The 21,287-nt window shown below is 35.8% G+C and overlaps 2 protein-coding genes across 3 annotated transcripts; both read right to left on the bottom strand.

Moving 5' to 3' along the window:
• Positions 1 to 12,509: 12,509 nt before the first annotated feature.
• On the bottom strand, positions 12,510 to 14,818 carry LOC113302767 (uncharacterized membrane protein YuiD-like). Its single transcript, XM_026551710.1, has 5 exons — positions 14,442 to 14,818; positions 13,742 to 13,898; positions 13,514 to 13,564; positions 13,217 to 13,309; positions 12,510 to 12,940 (listed from the first exon to the last, which is right to left on the bottom strand). Exons 1-5 carry the CDS (start codon positions 14,612 to 14,614, stop codon positions 12,860 to 12,862), a joined length of 555 nt encoding a protein of 184 aa, XP_026407495.1. The 5' UTR covers positions 14,615 to 14,818; the 3' UTR covers positions 12,510 to 12,859.
• A 140-nt stretch (positions 14,819 to 14,958) lies between these two features.
• LOC113302766 (ATP-dependent DNA helicase Q-like 5) lies at positions 14,959 to 21,158 on the bottom strand. 2 transcript variants are annotated; one of them, XM_026551709.1, is made up of 19 exons: positions 19,684 to 21,158; positions 19,542 to 19,595; positions 19,228 to 19,340; positions 18,919 to 19,131; positions 18,732 to 18,810; positions 18,430 to 18,483; positions 18,238 to 18,312; positions 18,002 to 18,055; positions 17,862 to 17,906; positions 17,664 to 17,758; positions 17,453 to 17,582; positions 17,208 to 17,306; positions 17,048 to 17,103; positions 16,857 to 16,959; positions 16,383 to 16,511; positions 16,006 to 16,184; positions 15,663 to 15,687; positions 15,452 to 15,555; positions 14,959 to 15,255 (listed from the first exon to the last, which is right to left on the bottom strand). In XM_026551709.1, exons 1-19 carry the CDS (start codon positions 21,100 to 21,102, stop codon positions 15,168 to 15,170), a joined length of 3,114 nt encoding a protein of 1,037 aa, XP_026407494.1. In that variant the 5' UTR covers positions 21,103 to 21,158; the 3' UTR covers positions 14,959 to 15,167. The 2 variants fall into 2 exon arrangements, with proteins under 2 accessions (XP_026407494.1, XP_026407493.1); XM_026551708.1 differs by having other exon boundaries at positions 14,960 to 15,255; positions 15,452 to 15,567.
• Between the last annotated feature and the right edge of the window lie 129 nt (positions 21,159 to 21,287).

The raw sequence follows: 21,287 nt of genomic DNA, 5'->3' as shown, positions 1-21,287 counted from the left end.
AAAGTATTTGTTCATGAGTATGAAATCATACTTAACCGATTTAAGAACTTGAACCACTTAAGTTTGCAAACGGGTACGCGAACAAGTTCCGGATATTGGTCACAAGCCGACAGTTTTCAAACGGGTACGTAAACTTTATCTCCGGACCGAACACAGTTGAAACCGTTTGCGAACGCGTACGCAAACTTGGTTCCCGGACTTCAACAGTTAAATCAGTTTGCGAACGGGTATGAAAACTTAAGTACCCTGACTTAAACAGTTGAATAAGTTTGCGAACGAGTATGCAAATTTTTAGTCCTGAATTCCGTCAAAATAGTTCGTACATTAAGTACACAAACCATAATGTATCCAGACATGTGTTTTAGATCTTAAGTCCCATTTCAATCATTTAAACATTCTTAAAAGACGACAATAGCTGTCTCACACAAACTATTAGCTTATAAGCAATTTTCAAGTGATCGAATGATCAATACGAAACATTCCGAGCCTATATCAAATGAATGTCTCACACAAATTATGTAAGATGTTACCAGGTGATTTTCACATGATCATCTTTTGACTTTCGTCAAGAATAACAATAAACATGGTTAAAGCAAAAATCTCTCCAACACATATTTCGAGAAAGATGTAAGCGAGTTAACCTCAGCTCGAAATATCAAATGTGTATAATGTAAAGTCTATATATCTATATGAGTTTGTCTCAATAGGAGATGGAATAGAATAGACTTCTGAGTGATAGATGAGTTCAAGTCTCCATATACCTTTTGTTGATGAAGTTCCACAAGAACCCCTTAGTTATTTGTCTTCAATCGATGAACGTCGTGAAGTCTATAGCTCAACTGCACATTTTATCCTAATCCGAGACATAGCTATAAGTAGATTAGAAATCAAGACTTATAGTTTTGACAACTAAACTTGACAAACAAGCTTGAGATAGCAACGCTCGCGAATTCGACCGAGCAGTGCTCTAACAACCATGCGTGACATCTTTGGTACTTGTAAATAAATCAGAACGAGATCCATTTAAAGGGATATCAAACCTCACATTGGTAATGCACCAGTGAACCCATTTCCTCCAAACATTACTGAACTCTAGACATCTCCAATTAATATTATCAAAAGCTTTCTAGAGATACACTTAGGACACTTCATTCTTTATCTTTTATCAATCAATTCTGAAGTAATAAGAATGCCATCTATGATTTTTCTATCATCCATAAAAGGCCCTTGAAAATTTGAGAGAATGGAAGATAATACGATCTTTAGACTATCAGATAACACTTTTGAAATAGTTTTGTATGTGCAACCAATGAGACTAATAGTTCTGCAATTATGCATTGATACAACACCTTCACATTTTGGAAGCAGGATGATATTAGAACAAATTAACCTCCAATGAAGACATCATGTTACTTGAAATTCATGAAAAAATCTTATTAGTCCAGGCTTAATGAAATCCTATGTAACTTTAAAAAGTTTCATCATGTAACTATCTGGACCAGGTGATTTATTGGAGCCAAAATTATTTATCGCATTCCTTACCTCTTCTTCATCAAAAGACTTATCAAGCATTATACTTTGTTGCACACTTAAAGAAGGAAGTACAAGCTCATCAAATATAAGTCTTAGCACCAAATCTTCTGTGAATAAATCAAAGTATAATGTATCATGACAAAGATGCTATAAATGGAGTCCAAATTTGTGCACCCCCACTAAACATGGGTGCACATCACGGCTGATCCTATTGATGTGAGTTTTCGCTAAGTGGTTTCTCAAAACCGCTTCTATTTTTTATTTTCTTATTTTTTTATTCTAAAATACGAAAACAAACTAAAGGACCAAAACATTTTGAATCTCCATTAACACAATTTTATTTTTTCTCTATCTTCTCCCAACAAAGAAGAATATGTAGATTAATTCAATCTAGTTATTTAAATGTAGATTAATTCAAAATTTTAGTTGTTTAATCCATGTAATTTAATCTATGCAATGAAAATCGGGTCATGTTTTTATGTTATTGGTTCAAATATAGTTTAATGTAGATATTTAATTTCAAGTCTATAATTTTTATTTTGAAAATTTCGATATTTAAAAAAATATGAACCGGAAAAACAAACAATCTATTTTTGGGATGTAAGAAGAGTCTAACTAAATAAAAAGAAGTCATACGCGATTTAAAACAGCATTAGACGCTACTCAGAATGGCGTTCGGGGGACGCTAATCAAAATAGCGTTAAACGATGTTCTGAATAACGCTTTACTTACGCTGTTAATATTAGCATTCATCGTAATTCTGATTAGCGTTTTTCGTCCTTTAACACGCTATTCTGGATAGCGTTCGACGCTCATCTGATTACCTTTTTTATTGGATTCCACCAGCTATTCTACCAACCCATGGAACGAACATGGGTTGGAAAAAGTGTGAATAACTCCAACCTGGAAGCCATTATACTTGACATTCCTCAGTTTTTCCGCACTTGGAATATGTTGGATTCCACCATAAGACTTCTCTTAAAGGCAATTCCTATGGTAATGTACAAATCTATTTTTTTTGTTGAGCCAAGTGGATGGCCAAACAGGTTTTTCCACTATGGTAAAGCAGAGCAAGCGCCAGGTCGAACAGAAGACGCCAGCCTCTGAAGGAACTCAGCGTTAGAAGTGTGAACGTTGGCGTTGAAACTTCCAACGCCAGCGTTTGAAGGTTTAACGCGGCGTGTGTAGGTAAAACGCCAACGGGTAGTTTTTCAAAAAAAAAAAATTGCCTCTATAAATGACCATCATATTCAAACAATTCACTCACACCAAAATTCACTTCTCTTGAATATTCTTTTCTAAATCTATTTCAATTGAAATGGCTGAAAAGGCGATTACTCTTTTTTGCGATGCGAAACTTGAAGCTGTTGTTTCTAAGATATGTGGATGTTTTAAAAAGATTGAGAATTGTACGAGGGAAGTGCAAGTTTTTGAAGTGGCTCCAAAAAAATGTTCTGCTGAAAGGCAGAGAAGAGCTCCAGTTTTGAAAGTTAAGAACAAAAAATTCAAAAATAAAGGCGAACTGTGAAAGAGCCTGTTGAATGGAAGATACGTCAAATGAAGATAAACAGGAGGCCAAAACTCGTACTTGATTTTTATTGAAGTTGTAGTACTTTTTATTATTGTCTAATTTTATATCTTGTAAAAGAATCGACAGTAATATCACTGAATGAAAATAATTAGATTTTAAAATAGATTTACACTTCAAATTAAGCGATATTTGTTACAATTTAAACTTGCAAATAACATCAAACTAAATTTTAATAAACCACAACAAAAACGTCAAACTACATCAAATCCAACGACATTCTTGATAAGTGCATAATTCATATGATTTTAGTGTCCATTCCATACTTGCTTTAGCTATAATTCTTGCATATTTTCGTATTATTACTTTGGTTTTCTCTTATTTGTCTCAATTAGGTTAATTATCCAAAAAGGAGCTACAAAGTGCTGAAAATAGTTAGTAAAAGAAGTATTCCAAGTATCCAAGTGCCCAAGTCCAAGAGAAGTTGAAGAAGTGCGACGAAAAGGAGCAAAACGCTCAAAATCAAGAGAAGGGCCAAAGACAGATCTTAAATCATTCAAATTAAATATTTCTCATCATAATCTTGAATATAATTGAAAGATAAAAAGAATGCAAAAATAATGTGGTCATTCCGAGTTTGGATGAAGAAGTTGTGGCCAAAACATTGAATACCGAAGACAGTAAAGTTGGGGGACGGGTTTCATACCGAAAATATCTGCTGGAATTTGAAGTTCACGGACTGGGTTTGCGAACTTAGCAAGTGGAAAACATGTATTAACACCTTGGAAGGCCTAAGGGCACGTTTGGGATCGTTATTTAATTATTTCGCGTCGGGTTCTTGAACCGAACTAAATACTTGGAGACCAAGCAATGTAAACCTATAAAAAGGTATTAGGTTATGTAAAATGATATCATCTCATATCAAAAGTTCTATATCAAAACCTAGGGTTTACCCCTTTATGGGGAAACCACCATTATTCATCTTCTTTGTAATATGAGTAGCTAAATCCTTTGTTGATTAAAGATGAATTCAATGTTCTAAGCGTGAAGCTTTATTATTAATACAAATATATTGAGAGTTTTAATCATCATCGTTGGTTTTCACTATATTTAGGGTTTATGATTGGTTTCTAGATTGTTCAAGTGTACAATTGGATTAATCTATTGATCATTCTATTGCTAGTAAAGGGTTAGGATATTTGTGTAATTATTGAATAATACTTACATAAGTAGAGAACGTGAGACCTCTCAGAGGGATTCTGTGGAGCAATCATGTGTGAATACAATACTAGTAAGTGGACCTTTCGCTAAGAGTCTAACCGATAGGATTAACCTAAGTTCACATAACTTAAGGCTTCCGATTGGGTTACACCTTGAGTGCGCTACTACTTGGTGGTTCAATTGGATAGAACTTGTTATGCGAGCGCTTCGATATCAAGTTACACAAGGAGCTTTGGGGATAACACTACTCTAGCTGTTATTCTATGGTTGGTGATGAATGGTTATTACGAACGATACATAAGTATTATAATCCATCTATCGCTTGGTAACGGCGAAGGATTCTTTAATCATCTCTTTTCTTCTTTATTTCCTTTCTATTTATCTACAACCAAACCCCCCTTTGTTGTTTACTTTATTTTGCTGATTCAAATAACATATCAATTACACAGCTATTTGTGGGAACGATCTCTTACTGCCGCTATATTACTAGTTAATTAGTGGGAAATATACATATTAATTTATTGTGCCTACGACAGCCCATACAAATTTTGGCGCCGCTGGGGAGCAGTCGCTAATTGATTTGTTATTTGTTTAGCTTGTTTTTTTTTTCTCTTTTGTTCTTGTGAGTCATCATGTTTCCTTACGAACATAACATGTACGGAGCACAAGATCAATCATATAATAGTGGTAATCAATATGGTTTTCAATCTCAATATTATGACAACTACCAACCATCCTATGGGTATAATCAAAACAATTTTTTTGGCTATGATCAATATCTCACGGAACCTTATGGATGTTAACATGCATATCAACAATCTTATGAAGGGCATGTAAGTGAACAATCATGAGGATGAAGGATATTTATGCTTCTAATAAATTGTTTTCTAGTAATGTGCAGACGAAAGGGAGTTATGATACTGAATCAACACCCATTCCTCTTTATCGTGCTTTTCCTTCACTCTTTCCAAAAGAAAAGATACGGATTATGCGTGTTAACATTAGAAAATATATGCGTGATACAATCACCTGGAAGAAACTGGAGCATCAGAAGATACTCTTCAAGAAATTGAAAGAGCCATACGAGCCGAACTTCAACGCCGTTGGGATATGGAAGATGATGCGATTGACAAAGATTCTGATGAATATGAGCAATCTTTGGAAAGTTCTTATAACAGTGATACAATTATCCCAAATCCGGAACATAATAAAGATCCTTCGTATATTCAAAAGGAGGAGATTGAGTATGACATATCTATTGTTATAAATGGTGTAACGTACTCAAACGAAGAAATTAGGAGTTGCATCAATGAACTAGATGTGTTAGGAGAGGATTCTGATTCCGATGACGATATTGTTGAGGAGATTGAGATTGAGAATGAAACCAAATTGAATAAAGTCGTGGAAGACCCAATTGAGCTAGATAATAATAGTTTGATAGAGGACCACGATATACTTAAGGTAAATAATTCACTGTTAATTACAAATAAGGATCCGGTACAAGGTTTGTCTAATTCTTTGCTTAATTCTATATCTATTGATCATTTCCATCCAATTGAAGTAGATTCTAAAAGAGTTATCAACCCAACTTTTAAGAAAATACCTCACTTAGGATTGGAGTTGTGTGCTTCAAAAGTGTTAACGGATTATTTTGCTTCTAAGTATCCACCACTTGATGTGTTTGATTCGAGTATTGTGCAGGTTCAACAAGCTGAGGAACCTTTTGAAGTTCCTGAATTCTATGTTCTTTATCTACTTTCGAGTGTAGAAAGGACTAAGTGTGGGGGAAACTTCAATAAAGTGATAGCTTCAATATTTATGTTTTGTGCTAATGTTTTTGTGAAGCTATTATTTGAATTGCAGATTGTTATTTGGAAGGATTACCAAATTTTCAGATTGTTGGTATACGGAAGATAACAATAACGTCGGGCTGACGACGTTAAACCAAGCGCTTAATGCGAGGAAATCCATCGGTTTTGTATCTCTATACCTTTTGTTTTTAATTTTCTTAGCTTTTCATATCATATCTTGCATTCCCATCTTAGATTTTACAACCTATATCTATAATGAAAGTTGTGACGAAACTATTTTCGTCAGAAAAATTCTGAATGTGCACTTGTCCAAAAATATCTCTCGAGACTTCATATGGAGTTTGAGTGGTTGACCCCAACTTTTAAAGAGGACAAACTCACCTTTATTTTCCAAAAAGAAAATTTTAATTTGGAGTATGTTAAGTTGGAGCGATAGGCCTGGACATTTGAGTTCCGGTATTTTTCCAGAACTTTTTCAGATTGCATGTCAGTCAGTCCGGTGGCCATAAAAGTTGTACCATTTATGGAAACAATGTTCCCTTTTGTTAGATTATAGAAAAGATGCAGACGAACAACTTTCGTTTAGGATGTTTTTCCTAGTTTCCTACCCATTTGTACAGTTTTGAGTTTTTCAGGGCTGTTATGTCAGAAATCAGAATTTTCGGTTTTGAACATTGACGACAATGTTGAGTTTAAGTGTGGGGAGTAGTTAAGCATGTTTGGATTGCATAAAAAAATAAATAAAACAAATAATACTCTTTGATTTCTTGCATTCTTGAGACTTCATTTTTTGGAGTTTATTATGAGCTATTTAGGATGACACTCTACACCTTTTTAAGGTTGAAACAGTTCTTACGGCTGTAGATTGAGTTCCACTTTATCATTCTTAAATCCTTTATTATATACGTTCATAATTGAATGTGAAACTCAGCTATGGTAGTCGTTTGAAAGATTCATCCTCGCAATTAATCATTACTGAATCACTTTCTTTTTATTTTTGCAGTTTTATGTTTCTCTAAAGTGATTTGATGGGATCCTGATATTGCCATGGATGTTGTAGCAAGGTAATCATTGGTTGAGTAATTTAAAAGCCCCATAAGACAATTGTCTTACACTCATAAAGAGTGAGCCGAAAAAAAAAGAAAAAAAAACATATATATAAGGCTCCTCTTCATTTATCGACACCAATAAATGATAGGTCCGGAATTTCGGACTAGTCATAGTCGATGAAAACAAAAACATATCATCATTATATAGCAAGTCAAAAAGACTATTGATGAGGTTCTTGACACTTTGATAGCAGTATATGTGAAACGTTGTCCCTGTCTCCGTCGCCTAAGCAGGCGTGGAACGCAGGATCCAAGGCAACTATCATATACTTGCTGAAAAGGAACATGCGCTTACAGTATCTAATCATGTGGTCGAATTAAATGGGTGATTCTCTCAACTATTGTGCTATAAATAATAATCCTTTGACGACATTCATACAAGTATTGTGGGTAACATCTTTCACTTTAGTCAACATTTGCACACTTCACTTTTCTATTTCCATTTTCTTATCTATCCATGTGATTTCAGTATCCGAGTGTTGTGGCAAACGTTGCAACAAGTACGATGACTATCTTAGTAGAGTTTTGCAAACAGGTTGAATGTCACACACAAGTAATTGCTAACGTGTGATGATTGGAACATATGTGGGATGTTTGCAGCTAAAGAACATATGCAAGCTAATTATTTGGCTTTTTGCTTTGTGTCTATCCTTAGTGGTTCTTCCAAGGCGATAAATTGGAGTAGGTTTTGTGGGTATACCTCTTGTAAGCTCTCACGAGACTATAACTCGTCCACTAGGGACACCTAGGGGTTTAAAGGCATGTTATTCATGCTAAGAGTAATTGTATCCTCACGACATGGATTTGTTGTATTTATTATTAGTTTTATTTAGTTTGATCGAGGACTAGAATAAGATAAGTGTGGGGGAATTTGATAAGTGCATAATTCATATGATTTTAGTGTCCATTCCATACTTGTTTTAGCTATTATTCTGGCATATTTTCGTATTATTACTTTGTTTTTCTCTTATTTGTATCAATTAGGTGAATCATCCAAAAAGGATCTACAAAGTCCTGAAAATATCTATGAAGAGAAGTATTCCAAGTATCCAAGTGCCCAAGTCCAAGAGAAGTTGAAGAAGTGCGACGAAAAGGAGCAAAACGCTCAAAATCAAGAGAATGGCCAAAGAACGATCTTAAATCATTAAAATTAAGGATTTCTCATCATCATCTTGAATATAATTGAAAGATAAAAATAATGCAAAAATAATGAGGTCATTCCGAGTTCGGATGAAGAAGTTGTGGCCAAAACAAGCTTTTATTGAATACCGAAGACAGTAAAGTTGGCGGACGGGTTTCATACTTTAATTCCAAAAATATCTGTTGGAATTTGAAGTTCGTGGACTGGTTTCGCGAACTTAGCAAGTGGAAAACGTGTATTAACACCTTGGAAGGCCTAAGGGCACGTTTGGAGTCGTTATTTCGGGTCGGGTTCTTGAACCGAACTAAATACTTGGAGACCAAGCAATGTAAACCTATAAAAAGGTATTAGGTTATGTAAAATGATATCATCTCATATCATATCACAAGTTCTATATTAAAACCTAGGGTTTACCCCTTTAGGGGGAAACCACCATTATTCATCTTCTTTGTAATATGAGTAGTTAAATCCTTTGTTGATTAAGGATGAATTCAATGTTCTAAGCGTGAAGCTTTATTATTAATACGTATCTATTGAGAGTTTTAATCATCGTCGTTTGTTTTCACTATATTTAGGGTTTACGATTGGTTTCTAGATTGTTCGAGTGTACAATTGGATTAATCTATTGATCATTCTAGCTAGTAAGGGTTAGGATATCCGTGTAATTGTTGAATAATATTTACACAAGTAGAGAACGTGAGACTTCTCAGAGGGATTCTGTGGAGCAATCGTGTGTGAAGACAACACTAGTAAGTGGACCTTGCGCTAAGAGTCTAACTGATAGGATTAACCTAAGTTCACATAACTTAAGGCTTCTGATTGGGTTACACCTTGAGTGCGCGCGCTACTACTTGGTGGTTCTGTTGGATAGAACTTGATATGCGAGCGCTTCGGTATCAAGTTACACAAGGAGCTTTGGGGATAACACTGCGCTAGATGTTATTTTGTGGTTGGTGATGAATGGTTATTACGAACGATAGATAAGTATTCTAACCCAGCTATCGCTTGGTAATGGCGAAGGATTCCTTAATCATATTTTTTCTTCTTTATTGTCTTTCTATTTATCTTACAACCAAATCCCCCTTTGTTGTTTACTTTATTTTGTTGGTTCAAATAACATATCAATTACACAGCTCTCTGTGGGAACGATCTCTTACTATCGCTATATTACCAGTTAATTAGTGGGAAATATATTTATTAATTTGTTGTTCCTACGACAGCCCGTTCAATTCTCTCTGTAGAGTTCATAGCATTCAAAATGCTTAAACTCTCTTCCGGTTTCTTCAGTAAACTTGGACTGAGCGATGGTTTTCTGTAAAACAGATAAACAACAAGTTCATATATTTATGATGCATTTGATCAGTGAGGACAAAGGTAAGATACTCACCGGTTCTTCGTTGGATAATCCAGAATTGCTACTGTGAACCATCCATAAAACTTCTGTATAATGTTTGATTTCCTTAGTAATGAATGCAATTCTTAGTTCTAGGCTCTTATTGTTTCTTATGGTTTCGTTCCGCGATGCTACAAAATGTCCCAATACTCTTTCCCAGAAATAGCCAATGTTCATTGGTCTCATCATACGATACAACCAACATCGAACAAGAGTAACATCTTCTTCCATTGTAAAGACCGGGAGAGGCGTTCGAGTGCAGTACATATGTGCTTGAGATGGACCATCTTTTAGAATTCTAAAACATGCTTCGTAATGAAAAGGTTTACCGTGAGATTCCTCCAAATTATCAAGAGCTGTTTGGATCACTTCTTCTTCAATTACACCGATGAACTTTTCTCGATCAATTTCCATTACCAAAGCAAGAAATGAATGGACTGCAAGCCTAATAGATTAAAAATGAGCACGCAATCAACGAGCATCTCGGTTTCCTGGGTTTCCCGTCAGTGAGACGAACATTGAAAAAACGTTCTCCCAAAAAGAACCGTCTTGAGAGCCTATACCAGTGATTACCCTATGAAAAAAATATGTTTTGATATAGTTATATCCTTTTCTTCAGTAAACTTGGGACCACGATTTCTAACAGACATTTCTGCAAAGTGAGAGAGATTAAGAATTTTAGAAAAAAAGAAGAGGAAGAAGATGTGATTTTGGAGATGGGAAGAATGGGATTTATAGGTCGAGAAAGAAAATCGATTCGTTGGAAATTTAGCCGTTGGCGTTTGTAGTAAAACTGTGCGGCTTTACTACAAGTGCCGTTTGAATTAGGATTTGGCGATTGTAGTAAACCGCGCGACTTTACTAAAACCGCATGTTTGAATTACCAACGCTTATTTTTTTTTGTTATAAATACAACACTAGGTTTTATTCTCAACCAAACCAACAGATTTCTTTCTCAACATCCACCATGTTTTCTAAAGGAAAAGCGAAGTAAAAGAGGTTTGTCCATTATGTTTCATGGATAACCACAGTCTCATGCAATGCCCTTGGATGTATTCAAAGTGTCCGCGGGAAGGTTGTTCACGCATCAGAATGGTGATTGAATCACAACCCGAAAAGCTCAGATATTTGCAATGTCAAGATCCCAACTGTCCAGAGGAACCACATATGCTAGATGATGCTATGAAGATTAAAGAAGAAGAAGAAAATATTGCAACACTCTGCAAAAACTTCAAACTTAAAGCCAAATTGAAGAAGGAGTTATTACACTGCACGCATTGTGGATATGGAGATCATGAATACAAACATTGTCCACAGAGAATCAGTGGATGCTCAAAGCCCGTTTGCAAGACTTTTATGCATTTGCGCACTTTTTCTGAAGAAAACACATATGGAAGACATTTTTGGGAATGTCCTAGGTGTTTTTTGGTGGAGTGGGCTGACTGAAGTTGAACCACAAATCGATTCACTATGGTATTATGCTATTTAGTTTGCTGTTTATTTTGTGTTATTACGATTATCTAAAACAAAACATATGGATGTCTTCACATTTGCACCATCAATATCATAACTAATTTAAATTTTTCTTGGATTAAACACTGCACCATCAACCTCATAAATAAAAACATACTGCATTGAACAACCACATCATACATGAGAATAAAAGAAATACATTAGATTAAAACAACTACTACATAGGCGTCAATTCTCGTCCGGTGGTGGAATTCCTAGGGAGATGTAGGGATTGTATTTGTTGAGTACGCTAAGAATGTTGAAACAAGCATGGAAGTCGAAAGATCGCTAGAGTTTTGGGTTCCGCTTCATGTTCGGCTTCACCGTTGAGCTTATTTTTGTGATTCTCCATTAGTAAAGCGACGAACTCCGATACATGACTACTAATTGAACTAAAACGATGCAACGATAAGTGAGAATCACGCCCATTAATGTTCCCCGTTTCAGCTGTGAACATTCTATAAACTTTCTCCAAGAAAGTCAATGTCGATTCGGCTACATTCCTACTGACAACATCTTGTGTGAAAAACAAAGGCTCTACAAATAGCTAAATCCTCTTGTTGAGTGAATCTAACACCACGAACTCTGGGAGGCATTTTTGAAGATGATTTGAGAGTGAAAAATGTGTAGAATATGTGAATTTAGAGTTGGAAGGAGGAGTGTTTATAGAACTTAAAAATTATAGCCGTTAGATCACAAGAGTTTTCAGCCGTCCAGATTTAGCCGTTGGCGCTTATTGAAAACACGCTGCGCTTTAATCAGAGCCGCTGGCGTGTGAAGCTGCAGCGGGCGATTGAAGGACAAACGCCAGTGCTTTCGGCTCACACGCCAGCGTTTCTGCCACGCTTGCTCGGTCTTCCATCGCGCGCGCGCTTATTCTTCTATCTCACTCAACAAACCAACAAACCGTTTTTCATGTTTGTTGAGTCCATAGTGGGATCAAAATCAACAAACTTGAAGTTTGTTGAGTCCATAAGAACTGCTCTAAAGAGATTAATTTGTTGCAATATCGTTCCCATGACCACTTCCTTGGAATAGTTGCCATTTTCGACTCTTGGGAACGTCTGCCTTGTTTATAAAAATTAAGGCAACAGGACAGTAATAAGAAATAGGTCTCATCCTATACTCGGGAAGGCCCTTTTCGTTGACTATTACGCATACCGGAACCGACCACTCACCATTAAGAAAAGATCATCTTTCTTTATTACCCAATAAGCTAGACTTATATAAGTGGAATGAACACTTTTGTTCCATTGAAAAGTCCAAGAGAAAGGCAGGTAACCTTTGGGAGAAAAAAAATCAAAAACATGTGACCAAAAGGTTGCACTAATGCGTAAACACATAGATTTACTGTACAAAGTACAAACAGACTTGTTGAACTCATCCATCATGTACTGGCCCCTAACAAATAATGCAGCTGAGAAAAAAGGAACATTTTCTCCAGATGCAAATGATCAACAAAATTTCAAAAATTTTCCTTCGTTGTTGAGATGCAAAAACATGTAATCTTCTTATTGAGTTAATCAAGTGTTGGTTGCGCGATTTTCTTTGGTGCTCTGTATGCTTGATTGGGATTCCATGATTCAAGATGTTGAGCTAGAATCTGCGTAGTCACCAAGCTTGAGTAACAGCTGCTTTTACTAAGCAACTGATAACGGATGTGACCAATCCCAAAATTAGCCCTGCTAGAACCTGGAATAAAATTGTGATATCCAGTTTTCAAACTGTTGTTTATTTTTAGCAAGTAATTGTTGTTCAGATCCTAATATTCATGTCATATATGACGGTTATTTTATTTTATTTGTAAAACAATGATAATATTATATGCATCAATTCTATTCTTCCGGACAATGCTAACGAGTTATAATAACATTAGATAGCTGAAACAAGAACCCAGTCAGCTGCAATAATAAGACCGTGGACAACTACAGAATAAAATGATGATAAGAAGGCAAGATATGGACATACCTGAACAGGAGTGTGACCAATAAGTTCACGCAGTGGTCTTGCTTCACTGAGAGGATGGTCAGCTGGAAGTTGAAATACGATTTGATTCAGAACCTGCATAACATCCCATCGGAAGAAGTAAGAATATCTCAAAACAATTTCTCAGCTTTATAAGTATAGCTTAGTAGGATTAGGAAAATCCAGAATAACTCATCCCTATACTCATCAACTGGAAAATGTGCAGGTGGTAAAGCCAGTAACATACATGACAACTGTAATGATAACACAACAAAGGAATAAATTATATGAAAAGCAAACCTCTGCTTGTCGTCCAGCATGCAATCTAACACCAAGTGCATCATGCATCACCTGCCAACAAATATCGGTATACGTTGTAAATATAAGGTTCTTCGACATGAAGAAGTATGACCACAACTATGTGTCCTTGGAGTTGATTGTATAGTGTTTAACATAACCAGCGAATGTTCAATGGTTAACAGAAACAAAATAAGAAACTAGAATAAAAATATCAAGTTTGAAACGTACAACACAAGCGAAAATCATGGCAGTAGCAAAAGAAGTTCCTCCAAAACCGTCTTCAAATCCAACGGCAACTGCAAGAGCAGTAACTGTGGCAGAATGTGATGATGGCATCCCCCCAGATCCAATTAACTGCTTAACATCCCATCTGCTTTCTTGATACCTGCAAACCTATCAAGGTTTGTAACTCTCAGAAGGATCAAACATCTAAAATTCATTCATGTACAAGAAATTAATCCGGGCATTTATTCCAAATTAAGATTACTCAACTACTTAAGAAAGCTAATTTTCAGTTTATTCAAAGGTTAAGTAACAATACGCATATGATCGCTATCCGATCACCGCCCCATATTAACAAGTTATGGAGATAGTTATCTTTCCTGATCTCCAATTGTGTATATACTTGATCCTTTCCTTTATCTTCAGAAAATCTATTTAACTAGAGATTTTGCTTAAAAAAAAAGGTCACCTCATGTTATACAGCAATTAACAATTTACAAAAAATCAAGATACTATCTCTTGAAAGTCAATTCGATGCCCAAATTGAGAAAATAAGTGCATTTTTTGTGTAATTTGTTAATTAAAGAGAAATTTATGACCCAATTGAGCAATTTAACCATATTTCAAGAAAGAGAGACAGATAGGAGATTGAATATCTATCTCTTTACAAAACAAAACAAAAAAGAGGTTAGAGAGAAAGATGTACCGGATGAGGAAGAACTTTATGAGCTGAGCAATAGAAAAAGCAATAATTGCTGAAATTAGAGCCAAATTTGTAAAGATTGATAAATATTTGGAAACAAAAGAATTTGTTGTTGTTGCAGAAGAAGAGACTGTATTTTGTATAATTGAAGCTGCTATAGCTGTTACATCATCCATTCTCTCTCAAAACGAACTCCCTCTCACTCTGTTGTTCGTTCTTCTGCAAAGATCTGAAGGGAGAGTTTCAGTAGAAGTGGAAACTAAAAACTAGTACAAGCTAACAGTCTCTTCTTCTTCTTCTTCTTCTTCTTCTTCTTCTTCTTCTTCTTCTTCTATTCTAATTTTTGTCTATGTTTCGTGTGTAGCATGTGATATGTTATTATTAAATAAAAATAGAAGAATATGGATGAATATGCTTTTCTCTTGTATGTTTTTGACATCTTTTAGAATATGTTCTCTCTCACTAACATCACTGTGGAGTAGAATTTTCTCTAAAGTTGACGGTCTGACTAACCATGAAAACAAACGTGGGTGTACAAATTCGGATCCAGAGTAGCTGTATCTGACAAAAATGGTGATAAATGTTCTATGTAAGATTTCTTGAATAGAAAAGTAAATTTTTGTAATCTTTATTATTTTAATTTACCTTGACAAAGTAAGAAAAATAAATATGAAGCAACGATGCTTTGCAATTTACATTGATTAAGGAATGCCAGATACTAAAACAGAGTTACAGTTTATGCCTCCCTGCAAAATTCATGAGCTCTGCAGTTGCTGCTTCCATGACAACTTGGAAATCTACCTGCGCATATCTACCCCTGTTTATCAAACACAAGAATGTCAAGAATTACGGGATTTAGTTTCTTAATAATGGTGAAACTGTACAAACTAGATTTTGAGAATACCTATTCTACTTCAGTTAAGACAAAATGTGAACCAAGGAATTTCATAAGATTAGATCATGAGTACTGAGTTTGAATGAACAATAAAAGAGATGGTAATTAGAGTGTTCACCAGAAGTGAGTTTTGGACCAAGTCACGGAAGGAAAAGATGGACTGCCAATGCCATGCATTATTCTTGCAACTGCTCTTGGAGTGAATTTAGCATGTGTATTGCTCTGCAAAAACACCTATTGCAGACAATTAAAAAAAAACAAGTAGATTAAAATGGAATTTTATCTTATTGGGACAAAGTAATAAATGGCAAAGATAAAGGAAACTTCACCTTCACATCTGCTCGCAAAAATGGGCTGAAGTGCAAAAAGAAGTCATGTCAGTAAATAAGTGAAAACACAAGAAGGGTGGAAATCTAGTAAACGCAGAAGGAAGTATTATATGAGTCTCAAATTAACCATAGGGTTAGTTACATTTATGTACTCATCTAGTTCAACTTAAGATACTTGTTTTCCAGTGACTAATATGATCGGCTCTGATATTCAAATAACCGGAGTGCAGATTAGACCATCAATGTTTTGAACCATGTCTATATCTGAAGTTTTCTTGGTTATACTAAACTATCACGACTATCACAAAAGAAAAAGGAAAAGGATATAGAAACTCGACTTCACCTGCTTTGACCCATCTTCGTTGAGAAATCACCCCGAGGATCATTGTCTTCCCTGTTAAAGTAGTCCAAGATCCTACTTTGCAGACACTTAGTATGTTGTGTACCAGAGCAGCCATCCACCTTGTCACACATTTTTACAGCAAAAGTAGCAGCACTAAACATCTCATCTAATTTCTTTACCTGCAACAGAAATAGAAAATATAAAAGGGCAACTTCTGGATAGGCATGAAAAAATTCGAATTGCATTGTGAAGTGTTTTAGTAGCAGGCCGAAAATCTGGTCTTCCCACAGAAGAGAAGCATTTAACCATCAAGAAAAATCAGCCATACATTAGAATAGACAACTTTTTTCATTGTAGTTCGAGTAAAAAAAAATCACCTTACAACTTTCAACTTCTGATAACCATCTTGTCAGATGTGCTGTAAGGGCACAAAAGTCACCAGGAGTTTTCATAACCATGTAACACAAAGCAAGGTCCTTAACTTCGTATGTAACTTCTCCATTTAACTACATTTTCCCATGGAAGAAGAGGAATAAGAATTCTTATTAGCATGTCATACTGAACCCCTCAATATAAAATTCTTATTTCTGTAAGCTAATAAAAAATGATAAAAAAAGGGTATTAGACTATTAGTTAGTAAATGCAGATTTCAATTAAGATTTCTGTAGTGTGCTCATCCTACCTGGTTCACTTATTTAAGAAAAGAAAACTAAAATAGGTACGTCATGGCAGGTTACTCATGGTCATGCCATTAGATGAAAGTTGTTTTTTTTTTGAGGGAACCAAGAATGGTGAATACACAAATAAGCTACTACTTCAGTTACCCTTCGAAGGAAGTTGGGAGATCAAACCTTTAAGGTCTGCAAATGCTTTGATAGGTCAATAGCTGTCACCCCAGTGCTGTTTGCCACAGTGGGTATGTCAAAAACATAAGCCCCTTGCTTTATTTCAGACCTGAAAATTCCATTGAGAAAGGAATGTCATTTTTTCAATGTCCATAATTTTCTAATAACTCTATCATTTCGGTAAATAAAAATCTCACTTCTTCAAAATTGCTGCAACCACGATATCTTTGGAGGCCAGCAAAGCTGGGGATGTCTGCACAAAATGCAGTTTCAATAGTTAATCTTAAGGAAAGAACATTAACACAACTATCGATCAACTGTCTTGCAAGAACAGTGGCATATTGCTATACTACTGACCTTGTGAAAATACAAGGAGCAAGTGACATTTAATTGTGGGAGTAAGCGCAAATACTGCACTTCCCCTATCTCCAAATAGGTTAGAATTGTGAGCATCACCTGTCATCAATAAGATAATTAGATTAGTAAGGTGGAGATCGAAGTTGTCTATTTCATGTTAAGAGTAATTCCATAAGAATGATATTGGAAAAAGAACAAGTTCAGGAATGAGAGCATTCAACAGTTAACGGAGATAGTAAAGAGACCTCTTCTTTCATATCTAATTTCTGAGATGCAGATTCTTTCACTAAGGAGAAAATTTTTCCAGGTGTGCACACAGCGTTGCTGAAAACTTGACACAGGAACTTGTTTACTGCAAATTCATCAACACCATCACTGACAAAAGATTTATTTTAGATTTTCGTTAGGTGATAAGTTAATAACTGAAATACGAAATAGTACAAAGTGAAGTTGCACCTGTATGAAAAACTGCGGAGCTTGAAATAAGTTAAATCGTCGAAAAATAGATGGCAATAGGATAATCGACCATCTCGTCCAGCGCGACCAATTTCCTACAGATGCACATAAATTGGATCTTTTAGGATGATATGAAGTATGACACAGGGTGAATTATTTTAGCATAAACAAATGGTGATTATTGCAATAAACTACTACCTGAACATATTCCTCCAAGCTTTCGGGCAAGCTATAATGTATGACCTGAAAAGAGATTACATTAAGTAGTAATGAATTTGCTTTTCTAGATCTAATTAGCAACATATAACCAAAGGTGAATCAAGAGTAGTTTATCATACCGCTCCAACGTCACTCTTATTCAGCCCCATACCGAATGCAACAGTAGCAACGACCTTCAAATACGGGGAAAAAAAGAAAACAAAACAAAAACAACATTCAGTACTTCTGAAAGGCAATGATTGCATCCTGCAAAGTTGCACAAGGACCCAACTAATGCAAAAGTATACTTAATCTATGATACCAACTGAACAGCACATAAACAGTTTGGATGAGCTATTTATGAAGTACATCTTACCACTCTTATCTTATTCGAACAAAATAACTCTTGAGTTCGACTCCTATCTTTTGCTGGGATACCGCTATGGTAGCTCTATAGAGCAACAGTCAACATATACCATGTTATTGTTAAGCAAGCAAATCCCACAGATGTAGAGTAAGAATTTGCAATCAACTTACTTAACAAGATCTAGGATAGCAAAAAACATACCTTTGCGGAAATGTTGTTATCGCGAAGATATTTACTAAGCAAATCAGTCTCAGACTGCAGGAAAGAACAATACTCCAGATGAGTACCTAATAACAATGGCATACAGACAGGACAGACACAAAAAAACACATGCTATTAAGTATTCACTATGTTTAACTAATTGGCTCAACTCTAACATCTTAAATTTGGTTATCCGGGTCAAATGCCAGAATCCCTTGGCATTACAACTCGTAGAGATATCTAGAAATATTGAAAGCAGCCCAGAATTTGAGTTCACTGAGTAGCAAGTAATACAAACACACCTGAAATTTACAATAGATAATTGTACTCCTAACGTCTTTGAAAGGAGAAGACTTCATCAGCATCAGTAAATCTTTCATTCTGCATATAAAAACATTTATACATGTAAAGGATATCGGCATCGTATAACATAATTTGCTGATAGTATAATAGTGAAACCTTTGGGGGGAACTGCAATAGTCCACTTACCTATTTCCACTCAAAGTTACAGATAGCTGTAAATTTTCTCTCGTCTGAGATGTCTTAATTAGACTGGTCTGGGGTATCTCTAGAGCAGACATAACAGCCTGCAACGTTTTGGTTGTCGCTGTTGCAGTCATTGCAAGAATGCATTTAACGTTGAGTTTTTCTCGAAGTAGTGATGAGCGGAGTCTCAGATAAGAAGGCCGGAAGTTATGTGACCTATCAACTCTTAATACAGATAACCATCACCAAGGGAACTTCAAAGAAGAAAAAGTAGATCAAATTTCTAATCAACAAGCAGAACAAATTGCTCACCACTCAGATAGGCAGTGAGCTTCATCGATCACTACAAGTGATACAAGCAATGTGGGCCCAAATAGAGACAGAAAGTCTTTATTTGAGAACCTTTCAGGTGAAACATAAAGCACCTGTTACAATATATAATCATTTAGCATTTCATTTATACATAATCTGATAATCCCTTTATCTCCACTAAAAGCCAACTCCAAATGAGAAATTGGTGAGTACTTGCGATGAAATGTGCATAAAAACTTAACACCAATCAAATGAAGTTGACAGGAATTATCAGATACAGTTAGTAATATAATCAACTTTCAGCGCATTATCACCTTTATTTTTCCCTCAACAAGCCGACGAATTGTATCAGAAGCTTCCTCACTAAACTGTGCAAGAAAAAATGGTTAAAAGATTAAAACACATGGCTAATAATTAGGAGGAAAATATAAAACAAGTTCGAGATTCAAGACCAACCTGATTGCTAGAAAGAAGACCACCTTGAATCATAGGAGGTAACTGCTTTAACTGATCAACCATCAAAGCAACTAATGGACTCACAACCAAAGTCAGCCCAGGTAACATAAGCGCAGGTAACTGATAACACAATGATTTCCCAGCACCCGTTGGCAAAACCAACATTGTTGAATTACCAGCAACCACATTTTTAATCGCTTCCAACTGTCCCTCACGAAACGAATCATACCCATGGCTAAATTTCAACAACTTCAACAAATTCTCATCAGACGGATCGTTACGAGCATCCATCGCCACTTTTTCTACCATTGCATAACCTCCCCCTGTCTTCTCACACTCCTCTTGCTCCTTTGGTAATTCTGAAACTAAACCATCTTCATCACAAATACCATTAGTTTCATTTTCTTCACCTTCTGCTTTACCTTTTCCTTTACTACTTCTCCATTTATTTTTCCGACTATGAGACGAATAAGAACTACTACTACTGCGACCTTTCCCTTTCTTGTTCAAGAACTTACGCCCACGCCCGCCATACCCATTAATATTTAACCTAACAAAATTCATTTCATTTACTGGTCTTGCCTTTTTAGACGGCAATGGTTGCAGATCACTACCACCTATCGAATTAGGATGCTTCCGCGCAGGTTTCTTAACACATTCCCCACCTTGATGATTACCTATACTGCTAGTACTAATCTCAGGAATAACAGCATTAACATGATGCCCTAAACTACTAGTACTGATCTCAGGAGTGACAACATTAACATGTTTACCTACAACTTCAATGTGGTCAGAATTAACGATTTCTGGCTGCGGCACTGGTACTGGAACATTCTCTGCGGTCGATTCTGGATTAGAATAAGTTCGTCCAGCGTTTGAGAATTTACGGGAAAATCCCATAGGTAGTATTTTAGCCGATGAAATTTCATCGTGCTGATTTGAGAAATCTGGTAGAGATAATTTAGAAACAAATTGAGGAAATGACAAGGTTTTCGCCGAGGAAACCTCATTGTTCTGGATCGGGTTTGAGGAATCTGGTGGAGATAACTTAGGGTCTTCTTGTGTTGGAGGTTGAGATTGGGTTTTGAAATTGGGTTTAGGTTTGGGGGTTTTAGGATTTGGTAAATTTGGTGAAGATAATTTGAGGTTTAATAAAGGTTTTTCTTCTTGTTGTAGGGATCGAGACTTGGGTTTGGATTTTGATTTTGGTTTTGGTTTGGGGGTTTTGTGATTGGAAAATGGTTTGGGAACTGAGAAAGAAGAAGAAACCCTAGTTTTTTTAAGGGCAATTTTAGATTTATAAGAAGATACAAGAGAAAGTAGTCGAGTAGGAATTGTAGTTTCTGAAGGTTTTGATTCTTCTTCTCTTGGGGGTGTTCCAGAAATGTGAGAACCGTCTGAGTCTGAATCAGTTTCCATTCGCTAATGACTTGCTTTGGAAGGGAAAGAAGCTTCGATCGTTTACAGAGATCTGGAGAGAGAGGAAGAAAGGGATTGAGCTTCAACATTTTGTTGAAGTTTCTCTTTTTCTTTTTCTTTTTCTTGAATTTCCCGCCAAAACTTGGCGCTAACTTAATCAAAACAATTGTCGATTTACCGTTGTA

Source organism: Papaver somniferum, chromosome 8, assembly GCF_003573695.1.
Source record: "Papaver somniferum cultivar HN1 chromosome 8, ASM357369v1, whole genome shotgun sequence".
Classification (NCBI taxonomy): domain Eukaryota; kingdom Viridiplantae; phylum Streptophyta; class Magnoliopsida; order Ranunculales; family Papaveraceae; genus Papaver; species Papaver somniferum.
Note: the sequence above shows the minus strand (reverse complement) of the source record. Positions and strands in the feature narration are given on the sequence as shown.